Here is a 15,920-nt window from a genome sequence, read left to right as displayed (position 1 = left end):
TATCTTATACATACGTGCGCTGTCCCCTTTATAATCAGATATCACATGGACTGCATACTAACAGCTGTTATTGATTAGGACTGTTCAGGTGACACTTTTTCACATGGACCATAAGTTATTTTTTTCCATTTTTTCCAATGATACTCGCCTATTCAAGAAGAATGCACACAAAAAAATCAGTTGCCATACTGATCATCAAAACTGCATCTAATTTTAAAGGAAACATTGCAATTTTTATCATAGGAATCGTATTTGATCCTGTAATTTTTTAACATGTGGATATAAATGGAAAACAGATGTCATATTGATGTAAAAAAATGGATAACATATAGATGACAATACGGATGAAATCACCCATTTTTACTGGCTGAAAATCAAATGATTATTTTATGTGCTCGTCTGAGCCTAGCCTAAAGCTGCTGGTAGAGAATAGCATAGTGATTAACAGAAATCCATACCATCAATAGAGTGAGTAAGAAGAAGAATAGGTTAGTTGTGATTTAGGTTCACGTTGCTATTAAAGCAAAAACAGCATGGATGATTTTCCAGGTCAGTTATAAATAGTATAAAAATAATGAGCCAAGCTCTTAGGAAACTCCTATAAGGAGATCAGTATGCTGCAAATCAGGGATTCACAATCCTTTCTATAACACCAAAGCCATGTTTAGGAATATTTCTGACTGTGCACGTGTCTATTAGGATTACTGTGAAAGTCCATAATTAACCTGTATGTGGTTACGTAGGGAATGATTCACAACACATATGCATTACTATCATTTTCACTTAAAGAGAACCTGTCAAGTTCCCCATGACTCCAACCTAGCAGCATTCACCTATGTATGAGCAAATTCCCTGTCTAATGAGCCCTGTATAATGTTACTGAGTGAAGACAAGGTATAAAGCATTTATAATGTCCCCCTTTCCTATGCTTATGAGGGCTCTGACTAGTCGATGGGGCATTAGTTGCCCCAGACTAGTCATCCCTCTTTCCATACTATCACGCCCCTGTGGGTGTGACAATGGTATCATTTTTCACTTACGTATTTTATATGGATTTGTAAAGGTGGCCTAATATTGTGCTGTTATATGTCTTTGTAACCTTATTGCTAGACTGTCAGGCTGTAAAATGTAGCTTTTCCAACAAACCTAGTTAGTCACAGAAGTTGACACTTGAAATGTTTTGTTTCCCAGCTCACAGCTTCAAAGAAAAATAAGTACCAGCACCTGAATGAGTTTATTACTACCATTGGTGAAAGTCTTACAATGTCAAATGTTGTGAATTCTGCTCTTGGGCTCCCTCTGGTGGTTATAAGTGGTAGCGCTTCTGTCTTTGGATCGCAGCACTCATCAGGGGTGTCCACTTATTGCAATTCTGACTGTGCTATTTAGTCTTGCTTGACCCTTTAGTTAGTGCCAGTTGTCCATTGTTTCCTGGAGGATTCACTTCCCTGCCTGGTCTCTCTTGCTTGCTGTTCATTTCAACAAAGATAAGTTCTGGCTTTGTTTTTTGCAGTCCACATGCTGTGGGCCTGATCGTTCAAGTTATTTTCCATGTTTTGTCTTGTCCAGCTTGGTCTGTATAAGGATTTGTTCAGCCAAGCTGGTATCTCTGGAGATGCAGATTTACCCTCCATGTCTTCAGTTAGATGTGGAGATTTTGTATTTTCTGTGGTGGATATTTTCTAGTGTTTTAATACTGACCGCATAGTACTCTGTCCTATCCTTTCTATTTAGCTAGTAGTGGCCTCTTTTGCTAAATTCTGATTTCAGTCTGCGTATGTTATTTCCCTCTCCTCTCACAGTCAATATTTGTGGGGGGCTGTCTATCCTTTGGGGATTTTCTCTGAGGCAAGATAGTTTCCCCTTTTCTATCTCTAGGGGTAATTAGTCCTCCGGCTGTGTCGAGATGTCTAGGGAGTGAAAGGTACATTCCACGGCTACTTCTAGTTGCGGTGTTAAGTTCAGGGTCTGCGGTCAGTACAGGTACCACCTTCTCCAGAGTACGTCTCATGCTGCTCTTAGGCCACCAGATCATAACACTCGAGTATCTGGGTGCTCGGATGTGCTCGTCCTTTGGCAAGCATTAGCTGATGCTCGAAACTGAAACTGGAATCCTCACTCCATATGTTTGGCGCCTGTTACACAGCCAAGAAGCATGCGGGGATTGCCTGCAAGTCACTGTAATTCCGTAACCATCTTGGTAGTGGCATTACTGTTATTGGCTGGCCGTATGACATCATCAGGGATTATAAATGGACAGTCACACTAATGCCATTGCACAGCTCAAGCATTAATTCCCTCTTATTCGAGGGAATGAATGCTTGTCCAGGCCTGTGTGTGCACAGTTGAAACAGTTGAACGAATCAGAGTCCTCTAGCGTTGAAACTTGTGCTGGTTTTGAATCATCATACTAACAGTATTTGTAAGGGCTGAATCTTTGCTTTGCTGTTTGTGTCAGATACATTCTGGAGAGGAACAGTTGCAAGAGCAGGGAGAGTGGCAGAATATAGTCTCTAGTCAGGGACTAGGGTTTGCAGTCCGTTACTAAATATATATCTGCTTAATATGACCACATCTTTTTCTTTTTGGGTGAAAAAATTGACTACATTTTCAGCCATAGAATATTACTTACTTTGTGGTACATTTCTGTGCTACATAACACTCAAAAAAAGCATTGAACATTTTTTTGGATTCAATTACTTGCCATAGAGTATTACGAGCTCTGTGAAACTCATCGATGGTATATAGCACTTCACAAAAGTGTCGACAAATTTTTCTAGATTTAATTACTCACCTATAGAGTATTACATGCTTTGTTGTATATTGCTGTTGTATATAACACACCAAAAAAGCATGTTTTTCTGGATTCAATTACTCATCCCTATGGTATTAAATGATCTGTGGTACATTACAGTGGCATATAACACTACAAAAAAGCATTGTTAATTTTTGGGATTCAATTACTCATTCATAGAGTATTACGTGTTTTGTGGTACATTTTGGTGGCATACAACACACCAAAAAAAGAGTGAAATGTTTTTTCTGGATTCAATTACTTACCCATGAAGTATTACGTGCTTCATGGTAAATTTGTGTACTATATAACACTCCAAAAAAGAGTTGAACATTTTTCTGGATTCAATTAGTCATCCATAGATTATTAGGAACATTGTTTTATATTTCAGTGGTATATAACACTCCAAAAAAAACATTGAAAAATTTGTCTGTTTCAATTAGACACCCATAGAATATTAGATGCTTTCCGTTACATTTCCGCGCTATAAAACAACACTACAAAAAAGCATTGAAAAAGAAGTTTGGATTCAATTACTCATACATAGAGTATTAGTATTAGGAATATTGGGTGCTTTCTGTGACATTATGGTGATATGTAACACTCCAAAAAAGCGTTAAATTTTTTTTCTGGATTCAGTTAGTCATCCATAAAGTATTTGGTGCTTTCTGTGACATTATGGTGGTATATAAAACTCCAAAAAAAAGCATTGAAAAATGTGTCTGGATAAAATTACTCATCCATAGAGTTTTACTTGCTATTCATTAAATTTTGGTGGTATATAAAACTCAAAAAAAGCGTTGAAAAATTTCTCTGGATTCAATTACTTATCCATATAGTTTTACCTGTTTTGTGTTCTATATCTGTGGTATATAACCCTCCAAAAAAAAGTGTTTATTTTTTTATGGATTTAATTATTTATCCATACAGTTTAACATGGTTCTTGTTACATTATGGTGGTATATAACACTCCCAAAAACCCTTCAAAATTTTATTATGCATTTAATTATTCATCCATACAGTTTAACATGGTTTTTGTAGTTATTGTTGCATTATGTTGCTATAAAAAACTCTCAAAAATCCTTCCAAAATTTTTATGGATTTAGTTAGGCATACATACAGTTTAACGTGCTTTGTTTAAAATTATGGTGGATAAAATTTTTATAAACTGATTGGTCTGCTACAGTTCACAAAATATTTTTGCTAAAAAATATTGACTTTTGTTATACATACTGTAGAACCTGCTTTGTGTGAAGTTTCAATGGTTTAAAATAAAAAAGCAAAATTGACCTGCTACAGGTGTACAAATTTGGTTATTCAAAAATTGACAATTGTTATATATACTGTAGAACCTGCTTTGTGTGAAATTTTGCTGGTTTGAAATAAAAGACAAAATTGACCTGATACAGGTATACAAATTTGGCTGTTTAAAAATTGACCATTGTCATATATACTATAGAATTTGGTTTGTGTGTAATTTAATTGGTTTGAAATAAAAACCAAAATTGGCCTGCTACAGGTGTAAAAATGTGGTTACTCTGTACTCGGTCCGCAGCCGCCACTAGTTCTCCTGGTTTGACATCCCTGCCTTGTACACTATGTGTCCAGGTCCAAGGATCATTATCCGTGTCCTTACCAACATACTTATTGGGATTGTCCACTTAGAGATCAACATGTTGTCAGGAATGTTACATTTCACTGACAGCACATTGGGTGAACATTGTGGAGGCTGGAGACGAGTCCTACCCTCGGCACATGTGCTACCGATGCCGAGGACTGATGGCCCTACTTCTATCAGGGTTTCCTCCCCCTCCTACACCAGTTCCTGCACTCCCTCCTGCTCCTCCTCATCCTCCATCTCCAACATGCTATCTCAGAGCACAGATCAGCTGGAAAGTCTGCAAGACTGCCTCAGCAAAGCAGCAACAGACTCTGCTGAAGCTAATTTGTCTAGGAGACAAACTGTACAATCCAGCACAGTTATGAAAAGGAATAATAGACCAGACAGTTCTGTGGCTCTTGCCGCTGAACCTACAACCAGTCATGGTCATGCTTGATAATGGCCATAACCCGGTGGCAGCTGGGAAGCTTAGCAAGCTCACACACATACAAGTACTATGCTTGGCCCACATGCTCAACTTGGTAGTTCATCAGTTTCTGAAAACCTTCCCATATTTGCCAGAGCTTCTGGTCAATGTCTGCCATATCAGAGTCCCTTTCCGCAAGTCAGGTACAGCTTCTGCCGCCATGGCAGTGCTGCAGCAGCGTATACAAATGCCAGGTCACTGACTGTTATGCAACATCACCACGCACTGGAACTCCACACTGCATATGCTGGTACGTAGTGTTGAGCGATACCTTCCGATATTTGAAAGTATCGGTATCGGATTGGATGGGCCGATATCCAAAAAATATCGGATATCGCTGATACCGATACCCGATACCAATACAAGTCAATGGGACACAAATATCGGAAGTGATCCTGGATGGTTCCCAGGGTCTGAAGGAGAGGAAACTCTCCTTCAGGCCCTGGGATCCATATTCATGTAAAAAATAAAGAATACAAATAAAAAATATGGATATACTCACCCTCGGACGGCCCCTGGCTGTCACCGCTGCAAGCGTCTGCCTCCGTTCCTAAGAATGCAGAGTGAAAGACCTTCGATGACGTCGCGGCTTGTGATTGGTCACGTGACCGCTCATGTGACCGCTCACGCGACCAATCACAAGCCGCGACGTCATCGCAGGTCCTACACTCACTGCATTCTTAGGAACGGAGGCTGCCGGTTGCACGGCTGAGGTCCGGGTCCGTCGGAGGGGTGAGTATATCCATATTTTTTATTTTTATTCTTTATTTTTTACATGAATATGGATCCCAGGGCCTGAAGGAGAGTCTCCTCTCCTCCAGACCCTGGGAACCATACGCACCACACATGCCTGGGAACTTATAGGAACTTCCGATTCCGATTTCCGATATCACAAAAATATCGGAACTCGGTATCGGAATTCCGATACAGCGAATATTGGCCGATACCCGATATTTGCAGTATCAGAATGCTCAACACTACTGGTAAGCATTTGTAAGCAGCAGAGACCAGTTGTGGAATACCATCTCCAACATGCTCAGCGGTATTCTGGTCAGCCTCTGTACATAATAACTGAAGAGTGGGCATGGATGTCTGCCATTTGTGCAGTTCTCCAAGACTTTGAGGACTCCATAAACATGGTGAGCAGTGATGATGCCATCATTAGCGCAACAATCCCACTTTTGTACCTACTTAAACAGTCGCTGCTGACAATTAAACATGAAGCTTTGCATGCAGACCAGGTGGAGATGGAGGAAGACATGAGAAAGGGACATGCTACCCAGCCCAGCCTCATCTCATTTGCTCAGCGCGGATTGGGTAACAATGAGAAGGTGAAGGCTGAGGCGGAGGAGGAACAGGAGTTGATTGTTAGCGTAACAGAGGCTCGTATCCACACAAGCTTAGTCCTCTCTCTCCTATGTGGATGTGCTGAGGAGGGGAATGAGGAGGTATAGATGATGGAGGAGGAGGTTTAGGAGATGGAGAGTAGTCATCATGCAGAGACAGGGAAGTCTGGCTATAAGGACCTTGGCACACATGGCTAATTTTTTTATGTACCGCTGCCTTTCCCATGACCCTCACATTACATTCATCTTGGCCAAAAAAAAGTAATGGTTGTTGACCGTGCTAGACCCACGGTACAAGAAAAACCTTGCATCTTTCTTTCATGAGACACAGAGGTCTACTAAAATGGTGCTATAGCAGAAGGCTATCATGCAAAACAAGTTTTAAAAATTCACATGAGACAATGCTGGCAGCAAGGGGCAAGCATCCTTGTCCAATCAAGAAGCAGAGGAGAGGGAGACACAAAGCACAGGTCAGATACACTGTGAAAGGCCTGGGCCAATTTTATTACACTATCCCAGTGTCCAGGCACACACTGTAGCAGGGATTTTGGCCCACTCCTCCATACAGATCTTCCTCAGATCTTTCAGGTTTCAGGGCTGTTGCTGGACAACATTGAGTTTCAGCTCCCTCCAAAGATTTTCTATTGGGTTCGGGTGTGGAAACTGTCTAGGCCGCATCAGGATCTTGAAATGCTTCTTACAGAGCCATTCTTTAGTAGCCCTGGCTGTGTGTTTCAAATCATTGTCATGCTGGAAGACCCAGCCACAACCCATATTCAATGTTGTTACTGAGGGAATGAGAGTGTTGGCCAAAATCTTGTGACATATGACTCCATCCATCTTCCCTTCAATACGGTGTAGTCATCCAGTCCCCTTTGTAGGAAAGCACCCCCAAAGTATGTTTCCCCCACCATGTTTCATGGTAAGGACAGTGTTCTTGGCGTTGTACTCATCCTTCTTCTTCCTCCAATCACGGTGAAAGGAGATGATACCAAAAAGTTATTTTTTTATCTCTTCTGATCACATGACCTTCTTTCATGCCTCCTCTGGATCATCCAGATGCTCACTGGTGAACTTTAAATGGGCCTGGGCATGTGCTGATACACATGTGCCAGTGCACAACCTTATATGCCTGTAATCAATGCACGTTCCAGAATAGTTAGAGCGGCACTTACTGTTATGTGCCCGAAGTCGCTGGTAATGAAGCTGGCTGAGCTGAGTCCACGGATGGGGAGCGTCCTCCCTTACTCCGGAACTAGCTCCTGGATTCCCCTCTGTAAGAGCCGGCAGTTTGCCTCGGCCTAAGGCGCCGCCATGTAGCAGTGTGGTGTGTGGGTGGCGTGGTTAGCGGTGACGTCACCTGCCCGTGAAAGACGGGCATGTACAAGGGCCAAATACCGACGCGTTTCGAGGGTACCGTCCCTCTTTCTCAAGGTTATAAGAGCGTGGCAAACCGCCGGCTCTAACAGAGGGGAATCCAGGAGCTAGTTCCGGTGTAAGGGAGGATGCTCCCCATCCGTGGACTCAGCTCAGCCAGCTTCATTACCAGCGACTTCGGGCACATAACAGTAAGTGCCGCTCTAACTATTCTGGAACGTGCAGTGATTACAGGCATATAAGGTTGTGCACCGCCACATGTGTATCAGCGCGGCAGCCCGCTTTTTCACTTACATTTTATACATTTGTTTGGGCAGATTTGCACAGCCTATCTGCCAGGGTGCCAGCGGCTTTTACATTATAGTGACACAGTACAGCGCCAGTGTGTTCTTTGTTTTTACACAGGGCCTGGGCATGTGCTGGCATGAGCAGGGGGACTTTGCGCACCCTGCAGGATTTTAATCCATCACAATGTTCCCAGCTCTCTTCAGGTCATTGACCAGGGCCTCCCAAGTAGTTCTGGTCTGATTACTGACCTTTCTCAAAATCATCCTTACTCCATGGGGCGAGATCTTGCATGGAGCCCCAGATTGAGGAATATTGACAGTCACCTTGTGTTGCTTCCATTTTCTAATAATTGTGCCAACAGTTGTTGTTTTCTCTACAAGTTGCTTGCTTATTGACCCATCCCAGCCTTGTGCAGGTCTACAATTTTGTCCCTGGTGTCCTTAGACACTTATTTGGTCATGGCCATGTTAGAGAGATTGGAGTATGATTGATTGAGTGGGTGGACAGGGTTCTTTTATATAGGTAACGAGTTCAAACAGGTGCAATTAATACAGGTAATGAGTACAGAGTAGGAGGGCTTCTTAAAGAAAAACTAACAGGTCTGTGAGAGCCAGAATTCTTGCTGGTTGGAAAGTGATAAAATACTTATTTCATGCAATAAAATGACATTTAATTAGTTAAAAATCATGCAATGTGATTTTCTGTTTTTTATTATTACATACTGTCTCTCACAGTGGAAGTGTACCTACAATAAAAATATTATTATCTTTAGATGTAGCCAAGGGGAAGGCACTTGTGCAGATTTCATCGAGTGCCATATTTTTCACAGAGCCAGGGCAGTTAAACATTACAGTTAAACAAGGTAGGAGACAGGTAAGCCATGTAAGACATTTAAACAAACTTGTGCCCCGTTCACTTGTACAGGGAAATGTATTCACCTTATGTATTTGTATCATTTATAGTCTAGCTGATGCAGTCACTCATATATACTGGCCCTCACACTTTTTCTACAGTCTGAAACTGCACAGATTCCTTACTCTCACCATACAACACAAGAGACGCTCTCACAAATCAGTTAACTATCTGTTCACCCTCTCTATTCTCCTTCTAGTTGCAGGAGATATCTCCCCTAACCCAAGCCCTTTTTGTAATAGTAACTTTAACTTTTTCCCTGTTACACTCAGAAATCCTACAAATATCATAAATATTCATTGCATGCCATCCATAACCTTTAACTCTTCCCCCTGGAACTCATGATCAGTGTGTAATTAACACTCCAACATCCATGACTTTTTTCTTTTAAACTCCCTTAACTTTCTGTCTCTTACTGAAACCTGGATCCAGCAGTCGATCACCACCTCCGCTGCTATCACATATTGTTGCCTATATTTTTCTCATACCCTGACACCTAACAGTAGACAAGGTGGAGCTGTTAGGCTGCTCCTTTCAGCAAAATGCACTTTTGAGGTCATCCCCCAAGTACCCTCACTTATCTTCCCTTCATTTGAGGTCAACACTGTCAGACTTTTCCAGCCCTTCTCCCAACAAGTGGCAGTTGTGTATTAACCTCCAGACCCCTCCCATCTGTTCCTTGATCATCTTGCCACCTGGCTTCAACACTTTCTATACATTTGGCATCCTCAGTCTCATCATGGGGAACTTTAACTTCCTTATTGATGATTCCCTCTCTCCATCTGCCACTCATCTTTTATCTCTAAGGCTGCTTTCACACTTGCGTTTTTGAACGCTGCGTTTTTTACCAAAAAAACGCATGCGTTTTTTTCCCCTATATTTAACATTGAAAACGCATGCGTTTTTTGGTGTACGCGTTTGCATGCGTTTGTGAACGCATGCGTTTTTTAACTGCATGCGTTCATTTTATAAAATGCAACTTGTAGTATTTTGAGGGGCGTTTTTTTTTCCTAAAAAAACGCATGCGTTTACATGCGTTTTTTTTGGACAAAAAAATGCATTGGAGTCAATGGAGACGCATGCGTTTTTTTTGACATGCGTTTGCATGCGTTTGCATGCGTTTTTTTGACGCATGCGTTTTTTTTGGCACCACTGAATTAACTGTAGATAAAGATGTCTAGACACTGATAAGACTCTCCCATAGCAGCAAGGTTATAAAGGGAAGGTGGGGGGAAGTTTCTGGTCACTTCTCATCAGACTCCAAAGAAGACAGCACCCTGCCCGTACGCATTCTTGGACAAGACACAGAGCAATGTGAGTATATCCTAGCCAATGCATTCATTTTCAATTTTTTGGATCTACATCTCCTAATTTCTTCTATTTTTTTTCTTTCAACACGCATCAGAATGTCTTCTCCGGTTTCCTCGTCTGATGAGGAGTTCCAGCCACGTCAATCAGAAGTGGATCACGTGAGCGAGGTATGTTTTTTGTACGTCAGCTTGGTAAGTATTGACTGTCACATCGACACATGAGGCAATTTTTTTTTTTTTAATTTTATAGAGCACTTCAACAGAGGGACAGAGAGGTACTGAGCAGCGGAGTCAAGGTCCAGGTGGAAGACGGCAGCGGGTATGTATACCAGGCAGACTGTCCTTATTGTAATATTCTTTTAACTTCCTTTCTGTACCCTTGTTTTTCTATACATATTTCTTATATCATCCTTTTCTGAAAGTTGTCTTTCATATTCCTGCCCTTTCTCATCTTCGTGTCTTATTTTTTACAAATGTGGTTGAGCAAACTTAAATGATTTTGTTTTAATTTTAGGTTTCACAACGGGACGACGACCGGATTGATAATGACCTGCTGATCAGTCTGGTCCAGGAGCGAGTCCCGTTGTGGGACAGCCGGGATAAACAGCACGCCGTCAATAGTGTTCTCCGTCGTTTGTGGAGTGAGGTGGCCCAAGCGTTGTGGGATGGCTGGGAGAATTCCACGCCACGGGTCCGTAATGCATTTGGTAAGTATTGCACGGTAGTGTGAAGCAACAGACCTTGGCCATGCTCTCTTGACTGTGTGTGATGAAAGAAACTTTTCGTAGTTTCTGTCATCACACACAGTCACAAGAGCACGGCCAAAAGTTCTTATTCTGACCATTATATTTTATTGTTATTTCACAGTGGAAAAAGTAAGGACACGTTGGCGTTCCATGAAGGACCGCTTCAACTGTGACCTACGTGCAGAGAAGACTGCAGCTAGTGGTTCCGGAGCAAGGCACCGGCTCTACAAATACCACCGTGTGTTGGCCTTCCTGAGACCGGTCCTTCTCATGAGAACGTAAGTATTTCTCACATGCCTCCGGTTGTATTGCATTGACATAATCTGTCACTTTTAATTCCACAGGATGTACCGTCTTGTTGTAGTTTGGTATTAATTTTCTGTTTTGTTTTTTCACAGCACACACTGCACGACTGTCGCCACAGGTGCTGGAGCGGTCCTTCAGCCGGAAGCCACGGACCCGTCCCAGCCATCCAGCAGCGCAGCACCAGGTGGGTCTTCCACACTCACTGGAGACCAGGGGGCTGGCCCATCAGGTCTTCCCCTTTCGCAGTCCTCTTTCGCTGCACCCATTTTGGCGGGCTCATCCCGGCAGCGACAGAGGGCTTCGGATAGGTCCCTCATGCCCGAGTTTTTACACTTGAGCTCGGTTTTACATGATGCTATCAAGGCTTTAGGTGACAGAATGGATGCGAACCATAATCTCTTAAATTGCCGCATCCAGGATGTCGCCAAAAGCGTTGATCAATTGAAAGCCGACCTCAATAAGCCAGCTCAGCATTTTTTCAATCAAATCCTAGAGGGCATGTCGGAACACCTTAGCCCTGATCTCCAGCTGAGTGTGATGCAGGCCTGCAATGTTGCTTTTGTGCAGGCTATGCAGCAGAGTCAGAGTCGTAATGTGGCGGCCTATCCAACTGTGCCGTCACTGTCACAAGTAAACACTATTCCTACCTCTGCTGCATACCACTGCACGGCCACCTCTATTCCCTCTACAGGTGTACTCCACTACAGCGCCAACACGATGACGAGTGCTGTTGGACATCCCACCGCCACCACCGTGACGACCGCTGCTCCGGCTTGGACCTCCTCCGCTGACACCACGAGGACGCAGGACCCTGGCATGGCTTATCGGGCCGGCACCCTCCCGATGCAGCAGGACCCATCCATGCAATATCGGACCGGCCCACCCCAGATGCAGCAGGACCGAGGCCTGGCATACCGGACCGGACCCACCCCGATGCAGCAGGACCGAGGCGTTGCATACCGGACCGGACCCACCCCGATGCAGCAGGACCGAGGCGTTGCATACCGGACCGGACCCACCCCGATGCAGCAGGACCGAGGCGTTGCTTTCCTGGCAGGACACCCCTCGATGCAGCAGGACCCATCCATGGCGTATCGCACCGGGCCCCCCATGATGCAGCACGACCAAGCCATACCTTTCCAGGCAGGACCCACCCTGATGCAGCAGGACACATCCATGGCTTTATGTTCCCCCCCACCAGCAATGCAGCAGGACACTGTTATGGGATTTGTTTCCCCCCCCCCCCCAACGAGGCACCAGGATCCTGGAAGGGTTTTTGTTTCCCCACCCCCAACGAGGCACCAGGACCCAGGCGTGAGTTTATCTTTCCCCCCATTGGACTCAGACATTGCCGAGCGCTCCACAATGGAGACTGACTGTGTGGAGCCGGGTCCTGACGTGTCTCCCGCCCACACTGTACAACATAGCCCAAGAAGACTTCCCCCAACCCGGAAAACCCAACGTAAAACTGGCAAAACGCATAAAAAACAAAAAACTTTGATTATTCCTCCCCCATCACCTACCGATGTGTCTCAACATTCCAGTGTGTCTCAAGCCCCTCATGTTTTAAGCCCCATCCCCGAACTTCCAGACCCTTCAAGTTTTGTTGCCCATTCTCCTGCCACCTCTGCCTCCTCCATGGTGAGCCAGGCTTCAGTTCTGAATACCCCCCAGTTACGTTACTCAACCCCAAGCCGGCGTGGTTCAACCCGGCGCGGTACCAAAAAATAAATTTGTTTTTTTTTTCCTCAATAAAAAAAAAGTTTATTTGAAAAAATTATGTTTGGTTTATTGTGTCTATCACCTCTCTCAATACACACCAATAAACTTCATCACACACTTATTCTTTTGGCCTACACATATCTCCAGTAGTATAAAATACAAGACAACATCTATATGTGTTTCTTTAGTATACAGATATGAGTTGGCCAAAAAAATAGTATTTATTTCCATACTCTTTTATTTTTGTACCTAGTGTAGTGTCACTGTACAAAGAGAAAATGGTGGAAATCAAGTTCAGAAATTAACTGAAACGGTCATATGTCAAAATATATACCTGACCGATTAAGTTGATTACTGCCTTGTATATTCACCATATTCTATATAGCTCATTATGTGACAATGGTTGTCAAACAGATGGGACAAGTGTTCTCACACTCTACATATCTATGCTCACCAGGCCAGGTGTAAGAAATTGTGAATTCATGATCATGTATATGTTTATCATGAATTTATTATTGCTTACACTTGACTTGATGGATATAGAGACCGTGACAGTCTTGACGCAATGACGTCAACAATATTAGAATTAATAAATAAAAATAATTAAAAATTTTGTACCATTATTATAAGTATGGGGCCCGTGGTTTATATCATTCTTTGAAAACCAAAATAGGGAGTGCAACATAGGTAAATTACGATGAAAAATTTAAAATTTATTACCTCAACAACTATCACCCACTCCTGGTTTTGGATTACAAAATATGATATACATATCTACTGCCCATCTTTGGTCAACCTTTGTTTAGACAGGAAAAAGATATTAGACATGGTGAACACAAAAAAGTTTATTAATTAGAAAAATGTTTATCAGTGTTTAATAATTGGTAAACATAAACATACAACAGGACATTTAAACAACATTGTCCTGCCATGACACACGTCCAATATCGGACACAAAATAGGCCGCAAATTGGTCCCGCATAAGACCAACGGCTGCAGTTGACCGCATCGGGTGATGCTGAAAATCAGGCAATGGGTGTGCAACAGGTTCATCAAGTTCAATGTGGGGTCGCTCCTTAGCCATTATATAATTGTGTAGCACCACACAGGCTTTGACCACCTCGTCCACTGTTTCCACTTTTAGATTGATGGCTGTTGCAAGAATGCGCCATTTAGCAACAAGAATGCCAAAGCTGCACTCTACGGTTCTTCTGGCCCTGGTCAGTCTGTAGTTGAATATTCTTCTAGTGTGGTCCAAGTCCCTACTAGAATAGGGCTTCAGGAGATTTTCACACATTTGGAAGGCCTCATCCCCAACCATAACAAATGGCAGCGGTGGGCCTTGAGTGTTGGGGAGAGGCTGTGGAGGGGGAAAATTAAAATTGTTGCCATACAACCGACGGCCCATATCCGAGCTCTTGAAGGTTTGGGAATCATTGCCACGGCCAAAAGCTCCAATATCCACGGCGATGAAGCGACACTCCGCATCCGCTATTGCCATAAGCACTACCGAAAAATATTTTTTATAATTATAAAACTCAGATCCGGTTCTGGCCGGTTTGACAATGCGGATGTGCTTTCCATCCACCGCCCCTAAACAGTTTGGGAAATCACACACGTTCAAAAATGTAGTTGAAATTTCCCGCCACATGTCCACGGTGGGTACGGGTATAAACTCCTCACGGAGTGCATTCCATAACGCACGACAGGTGTCCACAACAATTCCGGAGAGGGTTGAGATTCCAAGGCGATATTGGAAGTGCAGGGAAGATAAACTCTCTCCTGTGGCAAGAAATCTAGAAGAAAAAGAAACAAAAACAAAAAAAATTAAAAATCGGTTCTAATGGTGTGTTTTAAAAAAAAATAAATAATAAAAAAAAAAAAACATAGAAAACATGTCATAACAACAAAGTTGACGGTCATTGGTTTAGTTTAGGAACGTACCGTAATGTCACTAACAGACGTTCCTCAGGTGGAATCGCTCTACGGAGCCGTGTGTCCTGTCGCCTTATGGATCCTTCAACACGAGCCAGTAAATCCCGGAAAGAATCTTGAGACATTCTGGTATAATCCTGGAATTTCTCCGGGTTGGCATTCAGCTCCGCATAGAGCGTGTGATATGCTCCACGGCTCTCACGCACTTCAATGATGGGGTGCCTCCAAAAACGCCGACGCTGTCTCCTTCTCCATCTTTGGCGGTTTCGGTCTTGCTCCCAAGCAAAAACACAGGCAATGAAAATCTTGAAGCTGAACTCCAGTTTGAAATAAAAGTTATCCATAGAAAGATCCATCGTGACACCGGAAACAGTAGCAAGCTCTGAAAATTTCTGTTCCCCTAGGGTCAATATATTGAGAGACAATCATATACGCCCTCTCTATTCCCATTGGTTGTGTCTGGGGTTTTTTTTATTTATTTTTTTTTTTTTTTGGAAAAATGTTAAAAAAACGCAAACGCATGCAAAAACGCATGTAAACGCGTGTAAACGCTGCGTTTTTTGGACACACGCGTTTAACGCATGCGTCAAAAAAACGCAGCGTTTACATGCGTTTACATGCGTTTTTGCACCATGCGTTTTTTTAAAAAAACGCATGCGTTCAAAAACGCAAGTGTGAAACCAGCCTAACCTCCACGCTCAACGTTTCACAGCATACTAATTCTCCTACGAATGAAGACGGGAATATGCTGGATCTGATCTTCTCTTGACTCTACTTGGTGCATGAATTTATTAACTCCCATCTCCCACTCTCTGACAACAACCTTTTTCATTCTCTGTCAGGAACTGTCAACCACACTTACCACACTTATAGGAATATATGTGCCATTAATACCTAGAAACCTATGAAGGATTTGCAGTCATAATTGGCCCCAATCTCTTCCCTTACATGTGCTGATTCTGCTCTGAAACATTATAATAAAACACTGAAGCTGCACCTTCTACACATAGAACAGCTCGGCACAGATGGCGCCAACCCTGGCATACACTGTAAGTATGTTTTCGCTAGAAGTGCCCCAGGTGCGCCGAACGTCTGTG

At 43.1% G+C, this 15,920-nt stretch overlaps 2 protein-coding genes across 2 annotated transcripts in view; both read left to right on the top strand.

Annotated features, from left to right (window-relative positions):
* Positions 1-15,920, top strand: part of LOC143815527 (amine oxidase [flavin-containing] B-like) — a 173,929-nt gene that overhangs the window by 12,271 nt on the left and 145,738 nt on the right. The window lies entirely within an intron of this gene.
* On the top strand, positions 9,707-13,193 carry LOC143817238 (uncharacterized). The gene is made up of 6 exons (XM_077298467.1): positions 9,707-10,282; positions 10,365-10,433; positions 10,629-10,821; positions 10,982-11,138; positions 11,259-12,219; positions 13,182-13,193. Exons 1-6 carry the CDS (start codon positions 10,211-10,213, stop codon positions 13,191-13,193), a joined length of 1,464 nt encoding a protein of 487 aa, XP_077154582.1. The 5' UTR covers positions 9,707-10,210.

The sequence above is a fragment of the Ranitomeya variabilis genome, chromosome 3, assembly GCF_051348905.1.
Source record: "Ranitomeya variabilis isolate aRanVar5 chromosome 3, aRanVar5.hap1, whole genome shotgun sequence".
NCBI classification, from domain to species: domain Eukaryota; kingdom Metazoa; phylum Chordata; class Amphibia; order Anura; family Dendrobatidae; genus Ranitomeya; species Ranitomeya variabilis.
The sequence above is the reverse complement of the archived record's forward strand: the minus strand, read 5'-3'. Positions and strand labels throughout refer to the sequence as shown.

Coding starts and splice junctions, on each gene's coding strand:
- LOC143817238 (XM_077298467.1), top strand. CDS start 10,211: ATGTCTTCTCCGGTTTCCTCGTCTGATGAGGAGTTCCAGCCACGTCAA. Junction 10,283..10,364: donor AAGTGGATCACGTGAGCGAG/GTATGTTTTTTG, acceptor TTAATTTTATAG/AGCACTTCAACAGAGGGACA. Junction 10,434..10,628: donor CAGGTGGAAGACGGCAGCGG/GTATGTATACCA, acceptor TTTTAATTTTAG/GTTTCACAACGGGACGACGA.